The sequence below is a fragment of the Bos indicus x Bos taurus genome, chromosome 9 (assembly GCF_003369695.1).
Source record: "Bos indicus x Bos taurus breed Angus x Brahman F1 hybrid chromosome 9, Bos_hybrid_MaternalHap_v2.0, whole genome shotgun sequence".
Classification (NCBI taxonomy): Eukaryota; Metazoa; Chordata; class Mammalia; order Artiodactyla; family Bovidae; genus Bos; species Bos indicus x Bos taurus.
The window spans coordinates 87,152,012-87,173,563 of record NC_040084.1 but is presented as its reverse complement, the minus strand read 5'-3'; the positions used below and the strand labels follow the sequence as shown (position 1 = coordinate 87,173,563).

The following is a 21,552-nucleotide window of genomic DNA, read 5'->3' as shown; positions in this document are numbered from 1 at the left end:
ATTAACCTGGGGCTTCCCCAGACTGCTAGCTGGCTACCAGGGTGTTGCCACTTCCTCCTCTTCCCACTTGTTTGAACGATTCGCGGTCTGATAGCCAGAATATTCCTAGTTAGATCATTTTGTCATTTTGGTCTCCCTAATTAATTGAAATTGATCACAGGTCGTTAGGGAAGAATTTCTGGCAAGAAGATCATGGAGGGGAGAGCTCAGGGCTTCCTGCTTCCCCATCTTGAGCTTGCCTTGGATGATCACTGACCTCTTAATTGTATTGAGTTTCCTTAGGGTTTTCCATACCATCTTATGAAAACTTGAAGGAAGTTTTCAGCCAACCCAGTTATTACTTCCGGTGCCAGTTCAGGTGGCAAACTTAGTTAATAAATGTCATCTGTGTCCTGACCATTCCACTGACCTGCCCTTCTCTCATCTCTCTCCCTCTCCTTGGGTTTCCTGAGTCCCAGAGACAAAGCAGTATTGAAATTAGGTTAGTTCATCACTCCGCAAGTAGCTTCGGTCCCATTTGTTTATTTTTCCTTCAAAATTTCAATGCCAATGCATTTTGAAGAGGTTTCTGTGTAATTCTACAGGTTGTTTGCCCCTCCTTTGTTTTTTTTGTATAATTGTACAACCTTTGAAATTTACATAAGTTATAATGATCCAGTATTATTTCTTTCAAACAACAACAACAACAACAACTTTCTCTTCCTCCCAGCAACCATCTAAGGGGAATTAAAGTTCCTGAAAGAAGGCCGGTTCAAGATGGCTTCTACTCCGATAGAAACAGAAAACAAAAAGGTGAGGAAAAGCAATAAAGAAATGGGTCCTCATCAAACTTATATATTTTTGCACAGCAAAGGAAACCATAAACAAAACAAAAAAAGGCAAACTACAGACTGGGAGAAAAGATTTGCAAATGATGTCACCCTTGCAAGTAACAAGGGCTTAATTTCCAAATATATGACAAGCTCTTACAACTCAATAATCAAGACAGGGAACCCAATCAAAGAATGGGCAGAAGATCTAAATAGACATTTCTCCAAAGAAGGCATACACATGGACAATAGGCATGTGAAAAGATGCTCAATATCAATATTTATTATTTTTAATTAATTAAAAATTTTACTTTATATTGGAGTATATAGTTGATTAAAAATGTGTGTTAGTTTCAGATGTACAGCAAAGTGATTCAGTTATACATATACATGTATCTCTTTTTTTACAAATTCTTTTCCCATTTATGCTATTACAGAATATGGAGCAGAGTTCCCTATGCCACACAAGTCCTTGTTGGTCATCTATTTTAAGTACAGTGGTGTGTATATGTCAATCCTAAACTCCCAGTTTCTCTCTCTCCATCACCTTTCACCTCTGGATATATGCCCAGGAATGGGATTTTGTATCATATGGTAGCTCTGAACCTGCAATGCAGGAGACCTGGGTTTAACCCCTGGGTCAGGAAGATCCCCTGGAAAAGGAAATGGCAACCCACTCCAGTATTCTTGCCTGGAGAATTCCATGGATGGAGAAGCCTGGTGGGCAACAGTCCCTCGGGTGGCAAAAAGTCAGACACTACTTAGCAACTAAATCACCACCACATGGTAGCTCTGTTTTCAGTTTTGAAAGGAATCTCCATACCATTCTCCATAGTGCGTGTATCAGTTTACATTCCCACCAACAGTGTGGGAGGGTTCCCTTTTCTCCACAGTCTCTCCAGAATTTATTGTTTGTTCAGTTCAATTCAGTCGCTCAGTCATGTCCGAATTTTTGTGACCCCATGGACTGCAGCACGCCAGGCTTCCCTGTCCATCACCAAGTCCCAGAGCATACTCAGACTCATAGACTTTTCAGTATGGCCATTCTGATCAGTGTGAGGTTCCTTGAAAGGGGAAGGAGAATAAATGTCAGAGAATGAGCAGTAAGAGCTAAAGCGTCTCGGCCCCAGGATCCAGGACACCTCCTGGGCAACAAGGACAGCCTTTAGGAGACAGAGCAGGGTGGGTGTGCGTAGGCCTCTCATAGCAGTGGCTCCTCTTGTTGCAAAGCACCGGTTCTAGTTTGCTTGGGCTTCCAAAGCATATGGGTTTAGCTATCCTGTGGCATGTGGGATCTTCCTTGACCAGGGATCAAACCTGTGTCCCCTGCATTGACAGGCGAATTCCTAACACTGTCCCACCAGAAAGCCCCCGCCACATCTTCTTTATCCATTCATTTGTCGATTGCCATTTAAGTTGCTTGTATGGCTTCTCAGGTAGCTCAGATGGTAAACAATCTACCTTCTATGCGGGAGACCTGGGTTCAGTCCCTGTGTTGGGAAGATTCCATGGAGGAGGGCATGGCAACCCACTACAGCATTCGTGCCCGGAGAATCCCATGGACAGAGGAGCCTGGTGGGCCACAGTCCATGGGGTCATGAAGAGTTGAACATGACTGAGCTACTAAGCACACACACATTCTCCTTCCCCTGATGGTGTCTAGGCCCTGGTTCCCACCTCTTACCCTGGGCCCACAATTCTCCAGCTGAACGGCCTCAGGTTCTGAGTCCTTGCCCCATGTCTCCCCCAGGGTTTGGGTCTGTTCTGAGCAGGCCTTCAAGGCATTAATTTTCCTCCAAAAGAAGCAAGGGTTTGGGCCTGTTATTGTCATAATGAAGGAAAGTCTGTTTCTCCAAAGCCCCTGTGGAGCCTCCACCTCACATCAGTGCTGGAGTGACAAGAAGTGGTAGCCAAGTTAAGTGTCTGTGAGGAAACTCAGGTGCTAGCTGGCATGTGCTGACTCACTCTTCATGTGCCCCACAAAATTCGTCTGTTGCAACTTTGGCCCTGAATGTGATGGTATCGGAAGATGGGTGTGTGGGAAGTGATTGGTGGGTTCAGTTCAGTTCAGTTCAGTTCAGTCTCTCAGTCATGTTCGACTCTTTGTGACCCCTTGGACTGCAGCATGCCAGGCTTTGCTCTCTGTCACCAACCCAGAGCTTGCTCAAACTCATGTCCATCAAATTGGTGATGCCATCCAACCGTCACATCCTCTGTCATCTCTGTCTCCTCCTGCCTTCAATCTTTCCCAGCATCAGAGTCTTCTCAAATGAGTCAGCTCTTTGCATCAGGTGGCCAAAGGATTGAAGTTTCAGCTTCAACATCAGTCCTTCCAATGAACACCCAGGACTGATCTCCTTTAGAATGGACTGGCTGGATCTCCTTGCAGTCCAAGGGACTCTCAAGAGTCTTTTTCAACACCACAGCTCAGAAGCATCAATTCTTCGGCACTCAGCTTTCTTTATAGTCTAGCTCTCACATCCATACATGACCACTGGAAAAACCATAGCCTTGACTACATGGACCTTTGTTGACAAAGTAATGTCTCTGCTTTTTAATATGCTGTCTCAGTTGGTCATAACTTTCCTTCCAAGGAGTAAGCGTCTTTGAATTTCATGGCTGCAATTACCATCTGCAGTGATTTTGGAGCCCAGAAAAATAAAGTCAGCCGCTGTTTCCACTGTTTCCCCATCTATTTGCCATGAAGTGATGGGACAAGATGCCATGGTGTTAGTTTTCTGAATGTTGAGTTTTAAGCCAACTTTTTCACTCTCCTTTTTTACTTTTGAGAGGCTCTTTAGTTCTTCTTTTCTTTCTGCCATAAGGGTGGTGTCATCTGCATATCTGAGGTTATTGATATTTCTCCCGGCAATCTTGATTCCAGCTTCTGCTTCTTCCAGCCCAGCATTTCTCATGATGTACTCTGCATAGAAGTTAAATAAACAGGGTGACAATATACAGCCTTGACGAACTCCTTTTCCTATTTGGAACCAGTCTGTTGTTCCATGTCCAGTTCTCACTGCTGCTTCCTGACCTGCATACAGGTTTCTCAAGAGGCAAGTCAGGTGGTCTGGTATTCCCATCTCTTTCAGAATTTTCCACAGTTGATTGTGATCCACACAGTCAAAGGCTTTGGCATAGTCAATAAAGTAGAAATAGATGTTTTTCTGGAACTCTCTTGCTTTTTCCATGATCCAGCAGATGTTGGCAATTTGATCTCTGGTTCCTCTGCCTTTTCTAAAACTAGCTTGAACATCTGGAAGTTCACGGTTCACGTATTGCTGAAGCCTGGCTTGGAGAATTTTAAGCATCCCTTTACTAGCATGTGAGATGAGTACAATTGTGTGGTAGTTTGAGCATTCCATGGCATTGCCTTTCTTTGGGATTGGAATGAAAACTGACCTTTTCCAGTCCTGTGGCCACTGCTAAGTTTTCCAAATTTTCTGGCATATTGAGTGCAGCACTTTCACAGCATCATCTTGCAGGATTTGAAATAGCTCAACTGAAATTCCATCACCTCCACTAGCTTTGTTCGTAGTGATGCTTCCTAAGGCCCACTTGACTTCACATTCCAGGATGTCTGGCTCTAGGTGAGTGATCACACTATCGTGATTATCTTGGTCATGAAGATCTTTTTTGTACAGTTCTTCTGTGTATTCTTGCCATCTCTTCTTAATATCTTCTGCTTCTGTTAGGTCCATACCATTTCTGTCCTTTATTGGGCCCATCTTTGCATGAAATGTTCCCTTGGTATCTCTCATTTTCTTGAAGAGATCTCTAGTCTTTCCCTTTCTGTTGTTTCCCTCTATTTCTTTGCATTGATCACTGAGGGAGGCTTTCTTATCTCTTCTTGTTATTCTTTGGAACTCTGCATTCAGATGCTTATATCTTTCCTTTTCTCCTTTGCTTTTCACTTCTCTTCTTTTCACAGCTATTTGTAAGGCCTCCCCAGACAGCCATTTTGCTTTTTTGCATTTCTTTCCCATGGGGATGGTCTTGATCCCTGTCTCCTGTACAATGTCACGAACCTCTGACCATAGTTCATCAGGCACTCTATCTATCAGATCTAGGCCCTTAAATCTATTTCTCATTTCCACTGTATAGTCATAAGGGATTTGATTTAGTTCATACCTTAATGTTCTAGTGGTTTTCTCCACTTTCTTCAATTTCAGTCTGAATTTGGCAATAAGGAGTTCATGATCTGAGTCACAGTCAGCTCCCAGTCTTGTTGTTGCTGACTGTATAGAGCTTCTCCATCTTTGGCTGCAAAGACTATAATCAATCTGATTTCAGTGTCGACCATCTGGTGATGTCCATGTGTAGAGTCTTCTCTTGTGTTGTTGGAAGAGGGTGTTTGCTATGACCAGTGCATTCTCTTGGTAGAACTCTATTAGCCTTTGCCCTGCTTCATTCTGTACTCCAAGGCCAAATTTGCCTGTTACGCCACGTGTCTCTTGACTTCCTACTTTTGCATTCCAGTCCCCTATAAGGAAAAGGACATCTTTTTTGGGTGTTAGTTCTTAAAGGTCTTGTAGGTCTTCATAGAACTGTTCAGTTTCTTCAGCGTTCCTGGTCGGGGCATAGACTTGGATTACCATGATATTGAATGGTTTGCCTTGGAAACAAATAGAGATCATTCTGTCATTTTTGAGATTGCATCCAAGTACTGCATTTCGGACTCTTTTGTTGACCATGATGGCTACTCCATTTCTTCTAAGGGAGTCCTGCCCACAGTAGTAGATATAATGGTCATCTGAGTTAAATTCACCCATTCCAGTCCATCTTAGTTTGCTGATTCCAAGAATGTTGATGTTCACTCTTGTCACCTCCTGTTCGACCACTTCCAATTTGCCTTGGTTCATGGACCTGACATTCTAGGTTCCTATGCAATGTTGCTCTTTACAGAATGGAACCTTGCTTCTATCACCAGTCCCACCCACAACTGGGTGTTGTTTTTGCTTTGGCTCCATCCCTTCATTCTTTCTGGAGTTATTTCTCCACTGATCTCCAGTAGTATGTTGGGCACATACCAGCCTGGGGAGTTCATCTTTCAGTGTCCTGTCTTTTTGCCTTTTCATACTGTTCATGGGGTTCTCAAGGCAAGAATACTGAAGTGGCTTGCCATTCCCTTCTGCAGTGGACCGCATTCTGTCAGACCTCTCCACCATGACCAAACTAGGGTCTGGCTGCTTCCCACTCTAAAGCCATTAAAGAGGTCACGTTGATGGAAAGGGAAGTTTGCATTATTTTGGATGCCAGCAATGGTGGAGGGGAAGAGGGTAGGGGACCTCCATGGTGGCTCAGTAGTAAAGAATCTGCCCAGAATCCACCCGTCAATGCAGGAGGTGTGGGTTCAATCCCTGCCTCAGAAAGATTCCCTGCAGAAGGAAATAGCAACCTACCCCAGTGTTCTTGCCTGGGAAATCCCATGGACAGAGGAGTCTGGCAGGCTACAGTCCATGGGGTCACAGAGAGTCACACACTCAGCGACTAAACAACAAATGGAGGTGAGCGGGGTGTGGGAAGGATGGACATCTGTCCAAAGGCTGACTCCCCCCAACTGACAATAAGTGGGCAAGAACTTTTATAGACAGAGGGATGGGGCTGCATGCAGAAACGGCACAGTCAGCTCTGACAGTCATTGGTCATGGATGGTCTGACCAGAGTCATCTTGATTGTTTCAAGTACAATTAATCTTTGGTTCCATGGTTGGTTTGTTCTCATCTCCTTGAGGACAATTCTTGGAATTGTGGCAGCTTATATCATGGCTACAGTCTGGTCATTATGTAGCTAATTTCTTCCAACTGGTGGGAATTTATATATCTATAAGACAGCTCACAGGATAGAGCTCAGAATATTATCAATAGCCCTTGAGAAGGACCTCAAAGTCCTTGACTACGCTTAATGACTACATTATTCTTATTTGGTCTCCTTTGACTATTTTCCCTAGTTTCTGCATTTTCTCACTTGTCTGATTAAGCTTAGTGTGTGGCTAAAGCTTTTCCACGGACAAAAGGCAGGCTGAGGACATGGTGGGGCAAGGACCATAGGGTCCCGCTCTGTTTCATCGGAATTCCTGCTACAGTTTGAGGGAAGGGAAACAAGTTCCCTCGCTCGATCCTGAGGGGGACAAGCTGGTCCCTTATGTGGGGTGAGGGTGGGGGTGGACCCGTGGGTCAGGCAGGAGGGGTGGCTTAAGTGGTCTGCCCACCCCTTGGTGGTGCTGTGTGTCGGCTTATATGCACTACCTTGCTTTTGCTCCCAACACCTCAGTAGTGGCAGCTGGGGTTTGATCTTTTTGTATCTTGTTGCTCATAATTTGTCCCAACTGTGCATACATGCAGCACTTTTTCTCCCTTTATAGTGTCTTTGCATTTTTATGCTTCATGAGACCTTTGTCCAGGTCCCAGCCTGTCTCAGGTGTGACAGAAGCAGGAGGAGAAGAGAGAATTCTGGCTTGGACTCCCCGGTCATAAACTTTCCCATGGTCTATACTCAACACCTAGAAAATGATTTCTCAAAATAACTGAACCCCCTTCCATCTGATTTCATCAATCTAGTTAATTGGAAGAACTGCTGTATGGAGTTAATTTCACAGTGTGTAGTGAATTAACTTCTCATCCAGACATCTAAAATCTAAAACTGGTTCTGGCTACATGCTGCTTTACAGGAAGGCAGGCCTGTGAGTGAGTGAGTTGGCAGGAGTTCCCCCCCCCCCGCCCCCCCCCCGCCCCCCCCCCGCCCTCCCCGCCCCCCCACGCCCCCCACGCCCCCCCACGCCCCCAACGCCCCACCCAGAGCCCAGGGAGGAGCCTCCTCATCGAAACCTGGGTGGGGCCTTCGGCAGAGGGGCGGCCCAGGCAGTCAGAGCAGAGGCGGAGGTCCAGGCCACAGCTGCGGGCTAGCGGGAGAGGATCGCGGGTTCTGACTTGGCAGCCTCGAACTCCTGAAAAATTGGGATCCAGGTGGCAAAGGCAGAGATGGGTGGCTCCAAGAGCAGTCTTGGCTTCCTCGTTTTGCTTCTGATTGTGTTGTTCAGCGGGACGTCCAGCGGTGAGTTCGGGGATGAACCTGCGGTGGAACGCGAGGAGGTTGGATGGGGGAAAAGGGATGGGGGTGGTGTCCGTGGGGCTTCGCGAAACTTCTTGCAGCGTGTCGCCGCCGCCCCCTCCTTTCCCTTCCCTCGGCCCCTTTGCTCCTCGGAGGCTCCTCCCGGCTTCTTGCCGACTCTCTGGGCCAGAACAGGGGTACCTTGGGTGTAGTAGTAATGCCGGGAGTTTGGGAGGTGACGCTGGGAGAAGAGGGGGCCGGGACGCGGCAGGAAATGCGGTAGAAACCCCCCAAGGGTCCAGCCCGCCCCTGGGAAGTGGGAGCCCTGGAGCAGGGCCGTTTGGGACCAGTCGGCCTTCCCAGGGAGAAAGGACCCAGACCCACCCCGAAAAGCACACCCTCCCGCCCCGACCTGTGCAACAGAGACCCTTCTGGTCCCTCCATCTCCCGGCCCTTGAAAGACCAGCGCTCTCTCCCGGCGGTAAGTTATAAACGCAGAGCAGACCTGGGTGCCCGGGCGGCGGCGGCGGCGCACTCTTGGCTGAAACGTGCTTGAGTGCTCTTGTCCGAGCCGCACCTGCTGGCTCCACTCCAGGTCCCCGGGCTCCGCGGCGTGGCTCCTCCCGGATTCCAGAGACTCCGTGGTTCGGCTCCTCTCCGAACCCAGGGCTCCGCTGAGAGGCTCCACCTCCGACCCCGAGGCTCCGCTGCGCGGCCCCACCCGTGATCCCCGGGCTCCGCGGCGCGGTTCCTTCCCCGATCCGGGCTCCGCGGCTCGGTTCCTTCCCCGATCCCGGGTCCTTTGCGCGGCTCCACCCCCGACCCCTGGGCTCCGCGGCGCCGTTCCATCCCCGACCCCGGAGGCGGGTGTGAGCCTCTTCCTGATCAGGGACCAGGTGCGCTGACTCATTGGTCTAGATGCAGAACTTTTTTTTATCAGAGAAGTGATCTTGTTGGACACTACGCCTATCCTTTAATCTATTCGTACCCAGCGAAACAGATGTCCTGCCTTTCACTTGGCCTGCAGAGTCCAAGCTGAATATAAGCAGGTTTCCAGGTAGACAGTTTCGTGGACCTGCCCCAGGTCAGCATTTCTGCTTGCTTGGGGTGGGGGTGCGAGGAGCAACGGGGTAGGGGGATTTCACGCACTCTATCAGTGATTTGGCTCTAGCTTTCCTTTTCTGCAAAGTAGATGATGAGGTTATGATACTAAATGCAGCTCAACTTGACAGTAAATTCTTCAAAAACTTCCCTTCTTCAAAAATTTGAAAGGAAGGAAAATGTGCTACAGAAAAGCAGAACTATTTATGATCCTGTTCATGCAGCTCCAGCTTCTTCTACCCGTGTGTTTTATATCAGCGCAGGGGTTTGCCCTGCAGTTATATTTCTTGTAGTAATAATATTAGCTGTTTTGCACCTTCATAGTATGACAAGAACTGAACTGGAAGACAGCATCAGTGTCCAGTAGTTCCCAAGGGTTGTCTCAGCCATGTCCCAGATGACTCAGTATCTGAGAAGAGACACACCCAACAACGGTACTTCCATCCCGTTATCCTACCTTGTGGGTGGGTAGAGGAGTGTCTTTAGAAGTGCCATCTTTTGGAGGCCAGAGCTAAGGTGAAGGATATTGAAATATCCAAGGAGAGGATAACTCTGTCCACGGTGAGGATGTACTCCAAGAAGGTAGTTTAGGGCATATTTTCCATGGGATTTATGTAGATGAAAAAGATTCAAATAAAGAACAACAATCATTTGTAAAAACAGAGATTAAGCTTCTGAAATTGGGGTGACAATGATATTCACTGAACGTTGCAAGCTATGAGATCTTCATCACAGAAATCTTCCTCCTATTTCCCTTGTGTTTATAGAAGATAGAGAAAATCCCTGGTGATATTGCCTTACATGAATTGGGAGAATCGTAAATAGTTTTCACAGCATTGCAAATTGTGTGTGTGTGTATTAGTCAGTCAGTCCTGTCCGATTCTTGCACCCCATGGACTGTAGCCTGCCAAGCTCTTCTGTCCGAGGAATTCTTCAGGCAGGAATAATGGAGTGGGTGGCCATTCCCTTCTCCAGGTGATCTCTCCGACCCAGGGATCAAACTCAGGTCTCCTGAATTGCAGGCAGATTCTTTACTGTCTGAGCCACCAGGGGAGCCTGCAGCACAAATTAGTAGAGGCCAATAATCCGCAGGCAATTTCTCAACAGGACCTGGTCCACAAGGTCAGATTGCCTGTGGAATGGATTACCTGGTCAGAAGAGAAGTCCTCCACAAAGACCTGGCTGCTAGGAGCTCTGCCATTGATGACAACCTCAAATTAAGAGTACAGATGGCCCCTCTCCAGAGTCTTGTTCCCCATGGATTCTCACTGTGGGGTGGACAATGAAAACGTGGGATCAATGGATGGCTCATGAACGTCTGCTTAAGAATGAGGTCTCCGGACTTCCCTGGTGATCCAGTCACTAAGACTCCACACTCCCAATGAAGGGGCCGGGTTCGATCCTTGGTCGGGGAACTGGATCCCACATGCTACAACTAAGAAGTCAGCATGTTGCAACTAAGAGTCTTCATGCTGCAAAAAGATCCCAATTGCCACAACGAAGACCCAATAGAGCCAAAAAAAAAAAAAGATATTAAAAAAATAATTTTTTTTAGTTCTCCAGTGCTAGTGATGTGTGGGCCTTCAGAGTGATAGTGTAGGAGCTCGTGGCTCTGAGTCAAATACCCTACACGGATGTCGACTCTTTAGAGATATGAAAGAAGGTCATCAAATAGCCCAGCCTATCAACTGTCCTGATGAACCATTTGCTGTGATGGCTTGTGCTGGGCCTTAGATTCGGAGGAGAAGCCCAGTTCCAGCAGCTGGCCCAGTGTCTCACAGGGTTCCATGCAGCCCTGGGGGCCTGTGTCTGACTGTCCTCTCACAGTCCCCCAGCGTCAGGGGGACGATGCCTGCTGAGGCCCACGTGGAGCCGGCCAGTCACAGACATCACCCAGCACCGCAGAAGCACATTGTCTTCCAGAACACTGTGCCTTAGGAATGCCATAGCATCTGAACTTTCTAAGACAGACTTAATGATGTGGAATATTTTCTAGATAACACTTTCATTAGGTTTACTGAAAATGTTTGTATAAATTTTTTGACCAAGAAAGTTTTAAACAGTGTTATAAAATAAATAGTTTTTAAAATTGTTTCAACACAAATACTTGGACTAGCTTAGTGCCAAGTGCTTTTTAGTTTTTACTTCATCAAAGTAATGTAGTTGATTCACCCTTGAATGTGCCAGGCTTAGTTGCTCAGTCGTGTCTGACTCTTTGCGACCCCATGGACTATACAGTCCGTGGAATTCTCCAGGGTTGAATACTGGAGTGGGTAGCCTTTCCCTTCTCTAGGGGATCTTCCCAACCCAGGGATCGAACCCAGGTCTTCCACATTGTAGGTGGATTCTTTACCATCTAAGGCACCAGGGAAGCTCAAGAATACTGGAGTGGGTAGCCTCTCCCTTTTCCAGATCTTTCTGACTCAGGAATTGAACTGGGGTCTCCTGCATTGCAGGTGGATTCATTACCTGCTGAGCCACCAGGGAAACCCTTAAGTTTCTTTCTTCTTCTTCTTCTTTTTTAATATTTATTACTAGTCTTGGGAATTATTTGTGTATAAGATAAAATACTTTGTCTTAGGAAAAGAAAAATGAAAAAATGCTGTTGCCTTGTACAGGAAAAGGCAGTGTTGGAGGAAGAAAACTTAAAAGATAGAAGGAAAAAAAAGAGAAAAATAGAGTAGAAACAGAAGCTATACTTTCATGAAAAAATGCCTTTTTAATTTTTTTTTAAATAAAGAGGAGTTCTGCCTTCTTACTTTGGGGAAAGTAGGAGTGGAATTCACTGAAACATCTTAAATTTGGCAGATCCTAGCATATGGCACCCCACTCCAGTACTCTTGCCTGGAAAATCCCATGGACGGAGGAGCCTGGTAGGCTGCAGTCCATGGGGTTGCTAAGAGTCGGACACAACTGGGAGACTTCACTTTCACTTTCATGCATTGGAGAAGGCCATAGCAACCCACTCCAGTGTTCTTGCCTGGAGAATCCCAGGGACCGGGGAGCTTGGTGGGCTGCCATCTATGGGGTCGCACAGAGTCAGACACGACTGAAGCGACTTACCAGCAGTAGCAGCAGCAGCAGCAGCATTTCTCAGAGCCAGAAGTGGATTTGGGGCAGGTCAATAGTAAACAATGGTGATTTTATTTATTTTTACTTTCTGGAAAAGGAGATAACACAATTCCAGAAGGTGCAATCATGTTTTAAGGTTAAGAATCCCTTTTACCACACCTAGAACAGTGCTATGCACAGAGTGGGTGCCTGAGTTGTGTTGGGTAAAAAAAAAAGTAAACAGATTTTGTGCTTGTCTTCAAGGCTGACTTAAGTATAAAATGGATTTTTTAAAACACTTGAAAAAATTAAAGAATTCAATCTATTAAAAGAAAAATTACATGTGCATCTCGAGTAAGGCTCTCAATGCCTTGCCATTGATCAGCGCCTCCCTGGAGTCAAAGCTCCTCCCAGACAGCTCAGGCTGTTACTAATTGAAGCTGGTTATGACTCACATGCTACCACTGGTGAAGCTAACAAGTGGTGAAAAAGGAGAAGCTGGTTTGTTCAGGAGCCCTGGGAAATAGTGACCTAATGTCCTCAGACCGCCTTCAAGTTTCCAGGTTAGAAAGGGGGCAGAGGTGGCTGCTGCGGGGCTCATCAGCGTCTTGAGCACAGTCAGGATGGTTGGCACAAGGCGAACGTTTGAGCACCACCAGGCTTATGGTTTCAACCAGTCTGGGCGTCTGCATGCTTGCAGCCAGCAGTTTTTATGTGCTGGGGGTCTGCTTCCTGTAGAAACAACTTGAGGCTTGTGTCAGCTCTTTGTTATCTTTCAGGGAACTGGTAATTTCATGACACTGCTATGTGGCTGGTCACAGTCTAAATTGTTACCAGTTTCCCAGCCTAAGGAGTATTCGTTTCTCCATCTTCACATGTTCTAATCCTCAACTCTTAAACCACTGTTTTGAGACTCACAGGAGGCCTGGCTGACTGAAACTTTTCTACAAACAAGAGGCAGACAGAGACCATGGGGGGCAGGTCTTTCCCACTAAGGCCCCCTAGAGCCCTTTTAGTTACAAGACCATTTATTACCCACTTTTCCATGGTCCCAAGAAGCCCAGGGCCTCCAACAGCTTCCTATCTCTTGAAGAGAATCTAAACATGCCCTCTCTCAACTGGCATCTTATCCCTTTGTCTGATAACTCACCCAGCAAAACCCCCGACCAGACCCGCAGGACCTAACTTAGGAGGGACAGGAACAGGGTTTCCCAGAGTATGACACAGGGCTCGAGGGTGAGGCTGGGCATCCCCACTTCTACCCTTTGGTCCCACATTCATAGTATCTAGGAATTGGGACAGCAGCAGCCTATAATGGTTATTGAGTTGACAGATTTTTTTTCTGCAGAAGAAAGTAAATCTCGAGGTCTCTTTAGGCCATTTGGTATCTGTCTCTGGGTGCAAAAGGACCTTCCCCATTTGTGGAGCAGCAGGAGCCAAATATAATGTGTAAATCAACTGAGAACCAGACTTGTCCACTGTCCTGGTTTCTGACCCCAGTAATGAGTGGCCCATCCTGTGGAGAATCATCCAAGAGCTGCCTCAGTTGTCTGTTTATGAACCAGAAACGTACCCTGTCCTGCCTTGTAGCTTCTGGTGGTGGGACTGTGGATCTGGCTGTTATGGGCTAATGCACCCCTCTGCTGTAGTCTGGCTTCCTTGGTTCAAGGAGCCATAGGGGACATTGCATGAAGCCACAGGTGTGAGCAGGGGATAGTGGCCCTGTATCAACTCTGGTGTCAGGCCTAGGTCACCTACTGGCACATCTTATTTGTTCCCTGTGGCCCTGGTTATGCCAAGCCACATGATCACTTCTATCCTATGACGGCTGGAGTATCTAAACTAATGGTTGGGGTTAGTGAACCCAGATCATGATGGGCAACTCTGACATTCCATGACCAGAGGCCTCGTCTCTGCCAGGCCCCAGGACCATACCAGGAGCCGCACTGAATGGTATGGGCTTTCTCACTGCAAGTGGTATGTCCTTTCTTCAGGACACCAGGAGTCTGTGTTGTGAGCCTCCAAGTAAAATGCCACCTACAGCATGTAGCACCTTTCTGAACACAGGAAGCTATGATGTCACCGGTTCTGTTGGGTCATCTGCCCAAGAAGCAGGTCCAGCCACACTCATCATTCATCAATTGTGACTGCTTTTGTGCCAGGACAGCAGTTGCAGCAGAGACCTAGGGTCTGCGAAGCCTGAAATGTGTCATATGTACCATTAGAGGGAACCTAGGATGTTGGGGGCCAGAGTGAGGTACTCCGCCCCTGGCAAAGGTCATGAGGAAGGAGGCTCGACATACGCAAAGGCGGGATCGAGCCTCAGGAGTCCCCCTGGAAATCCTTGAGCATCTACCCCCATAACCAGAGCCTGCCTACTTTACTACTTTGTGCTCACCTACACCTCTGACTTTGCGGGGGGCTGTCCCCCACCACCTCTTTCGGAGAAGGAGTTAACCTAGAGCTCCAGTTAATAATAATTCCTGGGCGTGATAAGAGTGTTTTAACCTACAAACTCCTCTGAAGTTTCTCTAGCCTGCCTGACAGGCTCATCTGGCCACATGTGATTGCTCACAGCCTCCCAACCATGAGAGGCACGAGATGCTTTAAACCTTCTAAAAACAGGTTCCTTAGAAAAGTTAGAAAACTATTAGTATAAGTATAATGGGCTGATTAGAAATTGTATTGGTGAAGGGTTTTTCATTTGTTGAGCCAATGTTTGTTGCTAAGTCTCCACATCCCCTGCCCTTACACACATTAATGAATATATAGAAGAAATAAGTATTAACCTTTGATATTAATCACGTTAGACCTTAGGCTAAGTAAATTCTTTCCTTAACTAAAACCCACTACACCCTCACCCTATAGGAATGTAACTTTATTGGGTGGCGTCTGTTTTAAGAATAATCACCCCTGGAGAAATAAGTGTCCTGGTTGACTGACCGTTGTCACAAGGAGAGGGCCGTAAATTGTCAGCAGGCCGCCCCCCCCCCCCCAGCCAGAAGATGATTTAACACCCCTAAGACGTCTGTATACATTTGTGTGAAGCACCTGACTTTAATAAAAGTCAGGACTGCTGTCCCCACATGACTTTTGTATAACATTTCAGTGTATAAAAACAGACTCTGGAAAATAAAGAATTGGGATCAGTTTCTCGAAATACTGGTCTCCCCATGTCGCTCTCTCTCTCACTCTGGTTGAGTCTCCATCTGGAGCGCGGAACCCGCCATGCTTACTAATTATGCCTGGGCTTCTAAGATCCAACCGGGGAGGCCTCAGTGTCTCCTCTCCTTCGGGAGAACGGAAGGACGCCTGCGGCCTACGTAAGTGGTGCAAGCTTCTTGTCTTGAAGTTTTATTGGTCTCCCGCGTAAACCAAGCTACTCAGCCTCTTTTCTCTACTGAATTTTCCTACTGAGCTATCCTCATCCTATTACTCTTTACATCTTTGATAAAATATTTAAATAAATAGGTCGCTGACGCCATCCCCGCTTCGAATACCCTGGATCAGCCGGGGCAGGACCCCGGCACTAGGACCTCAGTTTTAATTCAGTGGAGATAAGATAGGGACCACAGCTCTGCAGGCCTAGGGAGATTGTAGGTTGGTACTCGTTTCCATTATTTCCTCCAGGAGTGATACTGTCTCCATGTACTATCGGGGGATGGGGAGTCAGGGTGAGAAGAATGAATGTGGAATCCACGACTATGGTACCTCACCCATGGCAGTTTACTAACAACACAGACTGTGCATTCATGTCAGAAGCCCAGGACGTGTGCAATGGACACTGAGTGGATCTGTGGACCCAGAGATAACCACTGTCAGCAGGTCCTGGCACAGGTGTCTATTAATTGCCTGGTCCTCAGAGCATCGCTTCACAGGACGGGGGCCATGGCCATGCTACCGTTCCTGTGCGTGGTGTTAGTAACACACTGGGTCCAATACGAATGTGGGAGTAGTTTCTCCTTCTGCAATTCCAGTTCAGTTCAGTCACTCAGCCGTGTCTGACTCTTTGCCACCCCATGGACTGCAGCACGCCAGGCTTCCCTGTCCATCACCAACTCCCAGAGCTTACTCAAACTCATGTATATCGCATTAGTGATGGCATCCAACTGTCCCATCCTCTGTCATCCCCTCTCCTCTGATCTTGAATCTTTCCCAGCATCAGGGTCTTTTCCAGTGACTCAGTTCTTCGCATCAGGTGGCCAAAGTATTGGAGTTAGTTACCCCAGTAAATAACCATGTGGCTCATCGGGAGAGTATGGAAGGACTTCTGCACTTGCTGTGGTGATGAAAGAGCCGTCCTCACTGGGACGTGGTGATGCCTTCTGAGAAGTAGCTCAGTTCTGGAGATTTTGGTAGGGATGTTTGGTAGGGATGGCTGCTTTCAGCCTACTGATCATCCAGTCTTGTGTTTGTCTCTCCTTGTTTTCTGTCTCTCAATCAAGCAGTTTGCATCCAGGTTCACTGACCATCTCTCTGCCTCTAGCATCACCCTGTGCTATGAGCCAGCATTGTACTCTCTGCAGTCAGGCCCTGGCTGGCATTGGGACTCTCTAATCACTTTCAGCTTCCCTGATAGCTCAGTTGGTAAAGAATCCACCTGCAACACAGGAGACCCCCGTTCAATTCCTCGGTCTGGAAGATCCGCTGGAGAAGGGATAGGCTACCCACTCCAGTATTCTTGGGCTTCCCTTGCAGCTCAGCTGGTAAAGAATCTTCCTGCAATGCTGGAGACCTAGGTTCGATCCCTGGATTGGGAAGGTCCTCTGGAGAAGGGAAAGGCTACCCACTGCAGTATTCTGGCCTGGGAATTCCATGGACTGTATAGTCCATGGGGGTCACAAGAGTGAGACACGACTGAGCGACTTTCACTAATGACTTTGACCATTGTACCAACTTTGCTCCTGACATACAACACTCCACCCAGAATCTGATCTTTCTGCATATTCCAGCCCTGTTCCTGCCGGAAGCCCACAGGAACACGGTCTCCTACCACTATCCCTGATTTCCACAAAAGTCAACCTTCAGCTGTTGGAGATGCTTCTTATCCACGCTTTCGTCTCAGGCTCCATAGAGTCTATCAGGCTTTCCCATGGTGCCTGGTAGACTGGACACTTTCCTGCCCTTTCATACCATGTCCGCCCTGGCAGAGTCACTTCCCTGAGCCTTTGATCCCCTCCTCTACCACCTGCCTCGGAAGTTCTGGATTTTCTCTTTCATGCCATGTGGGCCAGGCCTTTCTCCAGGCTTCCAAGACCCATCCTAGTGGGAGATCAGCAGCATCTCCCTGGCCTTGCTAACTCCTGTGACCCGTAATTATAAACTCTTCCTTCTCCAACTTGGGGTTCTGTCCTCACCTGTTACCTCTTTGCCCCTCTCCCTGTGATCCTGCTTCCTCAGGAGCATCCCCTCAGGCTCCCCATCTCTCACAGGACATGGAGTTAGATTCTGACAGTCCTCTGTCATCTAGACTTTTCCTGAATAGCAGCCTGGTACATCTCTGCAAAGGTTATGTTGCTGGGATTGGACCTGGTGGACAAGGGGGCACACCCAGGATGTGTGAAATTTGCCAGGCAGGGGACTCCTCCTTCTGCACAAGGAGAGGAGGGCCACTGGCTGTATGGTGTGTGTTGTGGGGTGTCATTGCTCTGTCAGCCCAGCCCTGCACTTTACTCTGCTCTCACATAACTATGGGAAGGGGCCTCAGGGTCTTTTTCCCCAACCGCACCCTCACTGTGTTTTGCCTTCACAGACCCTCGTTCTCAGGTCTTTCTCTCCTGTGAGTGTGCTATGGCTAAGATCAAGAACATGTGTCTGTTGGGAGAGGAAGTGAAAAGTATGAATGCCCGGGAAACACAGACTGACACACTCAGAGACACTGGAGACTTGTTCAAGGAGCAGATGCCTGACGTTACACCAGAGAAACACATAGACAAGGGTGAGTTAGAAAGTCCAAATGCAGGAGGAGTAGACTGGGGGCTTAGCTGCATCCACTGTTTTCAGGTGAAAAAAAAAAATGGATATTGTCCTTCCCTAGTAGTCCAGTGGAAAGAGTGGAAAGAGCAGCTGTTGCAGGAGAGACCAGGGCCAGATTAGCTGGGCCCAGGGGATGTGGATCCAGGTGAGGCAGAGAATCTGTCAAGCTCAGAGGCTGAGCTCTTTCTTTTCCTCAGTGGCGTCAGGCCCTCTGCCCCCGCAGGCCAATACGACATGCTGGCAAGAAGACAACGGACACATCAGTGGACAACTGTGCCTCATCAATGGATGCTGTAGAGTGTATCATCCTGGAGGGAGACAGATGAAAGGGAAGTCGGAGAATAACAGAACTGTGACCTTCAAGGTCTTCAAGGAAAACTGTCGGCTTTGTTATCAGGCTTTCTTGGAGCGCTGCGGGGAAATGTTGAATACCACAGGTAAGTGAGAAGAGTTGAAGAAAGTGGTAGTTCTCTCATGGTGACATGGACCCACCCCTCTGTGTGTGTGTGTGTGTTTGTGAAAATGATCCGTCAGAGGTGAGCTGTCCTGGGAGAACAATGACCCAGGGATGCTCTGTCATCCTCTTTCCTCTTCCACCTCCTAACATCTCTCCTCACAGCACAGGCCTTTAGACAACTGAACATGGATTTTTGCTGATCCCAAACCTGTAGATGTCTTTTTGATTTCTGGGATTTATTTCTCACTGTACCCTCTTTCCAGAATCTTCTTTCAAATGTCACCAATCCTTCTTCTGGAAATCTGTCACTAGCACCTCTGCTGTCAGCTCCTGAGGACTCCATCCTCAGGTCACCATCTCTGATGTCACAGCAGGACTGAGTGGCTGTGTTGGAAACCTTGCTCCCCCATTAGCTGTCAGAGCCCCGTGAGGAGTGGACTCCTCCCTTCCCCCCGTCTCGCCTGGGGATCTATCTCAGGGGCCTCCATGTGATGGGTGTAAACTTCTGCATAATAGAGGTACCTGAGTCAGGGGAGCGAGGAGGCATTTGCCAAGTTTGGGGTCTGGACAAGGGCTTCACTCTTACTCTCCTTGCAGCACCACCAACCACAGTCCCACCTACAGTGCCGCCCACGGCCCCACCCATCAGTCATGTCATCTGGATTGCCCCTGGGGTTCTCGCCAGTTTTGTCATAATGGGCATTGTAGCCTGGATCCTTTACAAGAAGAGGTACTGAGGGCAGAATTCAGAGGGAAGGCAGGGGCACAGGGCGTAGTCTGAGGACAGGGAGGGGAATCCCACAGGCTGAGTCACAACTGTTGCTGCTCCAGGAGTACAGGCCTGGCCTATCCCCTTCCCACAGTCTCTACTGTGGGGCTCCTGCTTGCCTGCTTGACCCACTTCTAATATGCCACTGCATATTAGAGCCTTTGGAGTAGGGTCTGCAAACGCCTTCCCACCCCTTCCTCCTGGATTTGGGAATCCCATGCAACCCCTGCCCTTCACTGAACCTCCTCATCCTGGAAATGAGCCAGGTGAGTGAGACCTCATATAACCTGACAGCAAGAACTCAGACAAGCTCAGGCCTCAGTTCTGATAGCTCCTCACTGTCAGATGACAATGGGAAGTGAGGGGTGGCTGGGGCACAGGAAGGCTGAGGGCCTATTGATGCTTAAAGGGTTCAGCCAAGTCCCCTGACTGAGCACAGACTGCTGGCTGGCAGGGCCCCGGTAGGTGGTGTGAGAACAGCAGGCACTCAGGGCGAGGGCAGGACTCACGGGGGCTGAGAGCAGCATGGGGGCTCCACATGATGTGTCAGCGGGGAGGGGACCCACCCAGGGGCCAAGACGAGAGGAGCCGGGCTCTCATCCCAGGAGGAAGGGGCAGGAAGGCCTTTGCAGACCCAATTCCAAAGGCCCGTTCTCACAGGAAGTGGCCTGGGTCAAGCAGGCAAGACAGGAGCCCCACAGCAGAGACTGTAGGAAGGGCTGAGGCCAGGCCTGTGCTCCTGGAGCAGCAGCAGTTCTGAGTCAGTGTGGCCTGCAGGTCACCAGCCTCCTGGGGACCCAGAGCCTCCATCACTGAGAGGCCCTGCCTTGTGCTTGGGGATGGTGGGCCTGAGCTGGGGTGGAGGCACCCTGCTGGGCAGGACCAGGAAGAGATGGGGGGCAGGGACCCTGGTCCTGAGAGCTGTGTGTGCTGCTGGCTCAGAGGCTGGAGGGGAGCAAAGGAAGGAGGTTTCCCTGTAGTCCCCCAAGGCTGTCAGGAAGCAACGCCCCTCCTCCCCGGACCTGCTCCCTGGTCCTTTAGGCTGACCTCGGGGAGGATCCGGACCTGAGTAAAGGGAGCAGATTGATTCCTCACTGGCTCCAGGCCTGAGCCTAAGCAGGGGGTGTCAGGGCCTGGGGTGACTCTGTGATGCAGGAAAGAAGGAGGAGGTGACAAGAAGCTGCTGGGCCTGGGGTGGGGGTGGGGGTGGAGGACATAGGAGCCCCTCAGTGAGGAAGGAGCTGGAGGGGGGCTGGGGAGGGACAGCCCCAGGAAAGTGACAGGAGTTCCTCAGCTTTCTAAACCAATACCTGTTTCTTTTCTGCAGGAGACTGTGTTCCCAGGAAGCCCCTGACAGGTGCTCTGTTGGCCTCAGGACTCAGTCTTTGCTTGGCTTCTTTTGTTCTCCTGCTGTTCACTTTAGAGCCAAGAGATCAGACCTTAGGAATCCCAAGTCTGTCTACCAGTTATGCTGACACAGTGGCTGCACCATCTCGAGTCTCTTGTGAAATCTGATGAGCATCCTCCTCAACATCTTTATTTTTTTCAAACCTAATTTCTCTTGGTGCTGAGTGACGGAATCACTGAACTGAAACTTTCAACTATTTGAACAAGCAATCTCTACAAACAGAACTCTTTCAGTCTTCTTCTAGTTTTTGGAAAATTAGACTTTTCCCTGCATCGTGACCTTATTCTTACAAATGATGATATTGCTGGAAAAATACATCTGCTCTTACAGGACTCAGAGAAACAACTTCAGTGTATTTTCAACGGAACAAAATTTTACATTGACTGATTCCCTTCATAATTTATTACTCTATTGGTGCTGAGTCATGTTCAATTCTTTGTGACCCCATGGACTGTAGCCCACCAGGCTCCTCTGTTCATCAGATTTCACAGCAAGAATACTGGAATGGGTTCTTATTTCCATCTCTAGGGGATCTTCCTGACCCAGGGATCGAATCCTTGTCTCCTGTGTCTCCTGCGTTGGCGGGCCAATTCTTTACCACTAGCGCCACCTGGGAACCCTTTATGCTGCTGCTGCTGTCAAGTCGCCTCAGTCATGTCCGACTCTCCGTGACCCCATAGACCGCAGCCCACCAGGGAATCCCCCGTCCCTGGGATTCTCCAGGCAAGAACACTGGAGTGGGTTGCCCTTCCTTCTCCAATGCATGAAAGTGAAAAGTGAAAGTGAAGTAGCGCAGTTGTGTCCGACTCCTAGCGACTCCATGGACTGCAGCCTACCAGGCTCCTCCCTGTATACTGATCCTTAAATTAATATTGCAAAAGAGTTAAGTACTTCATGCCTGTTTTCTAACTCAGGAGAAAAGTCATGGTAT

The 21,552-nt window shown here is 48.5% G+C and overlaps 1 protein-coding gene and 1 pseudogene across 1 annotated transcript; both read left to right on the top strand.

The window, feature by feature from the left end:
• Positions 1-7,616: 7,616 nt before the first annotated feature.
• On the top strand, positions 7,617-21,117 carry LOC113898552. Its single transcript, XM_027551821.1, has 5 exons — positions 7,617-7,862; positions 17,764-17,949; positions 18,185-18,424; positions 19,042-19,174; positions 20,541-21,117. The coding sequence occupies exons 1-5, from the start codon at positions 7,790-7,792 to the stop codon at positions 20,686-20,688; spliced, it is 780 nt and encodes a 259-aa protein (XP_027407622.1). The 5' UTR covers positions 7,617-7,789; the 3' UTR covers positions 20,689-21,117.
• On the top strand, positions 8,077-11,052 carry LOC113898861 (annotated as a pseudogene).
• Positions 21,118-21,552: the final 435 nt, after the last annotated feature.

Bases quoted from the DNA above. Each gene is read 5' to 3' on its own strand.
- LOC113898552 (XM_027551821.1), top strand. From the start codon at position 7,790: ATGGGTGGCTCCAAGAGCAGTCTTGGCTTCCTCGTTTTGCTTCTGATT. The intron at 18,425-19,041 runs GTAAGTGAGAAG...CTCTCCTTGCAG, and splicing joins GGAAATGTTGAATACCACAG to CACCACCAACCACAGTCCCA. The intron at 19,175-20,540 runs GTACTGAGGGCA...TCTTTTCTGCAG, and splicing joins TGGATCCTTTACAAGAAGAG to GAGACTGTGTTCCCAGGAAG.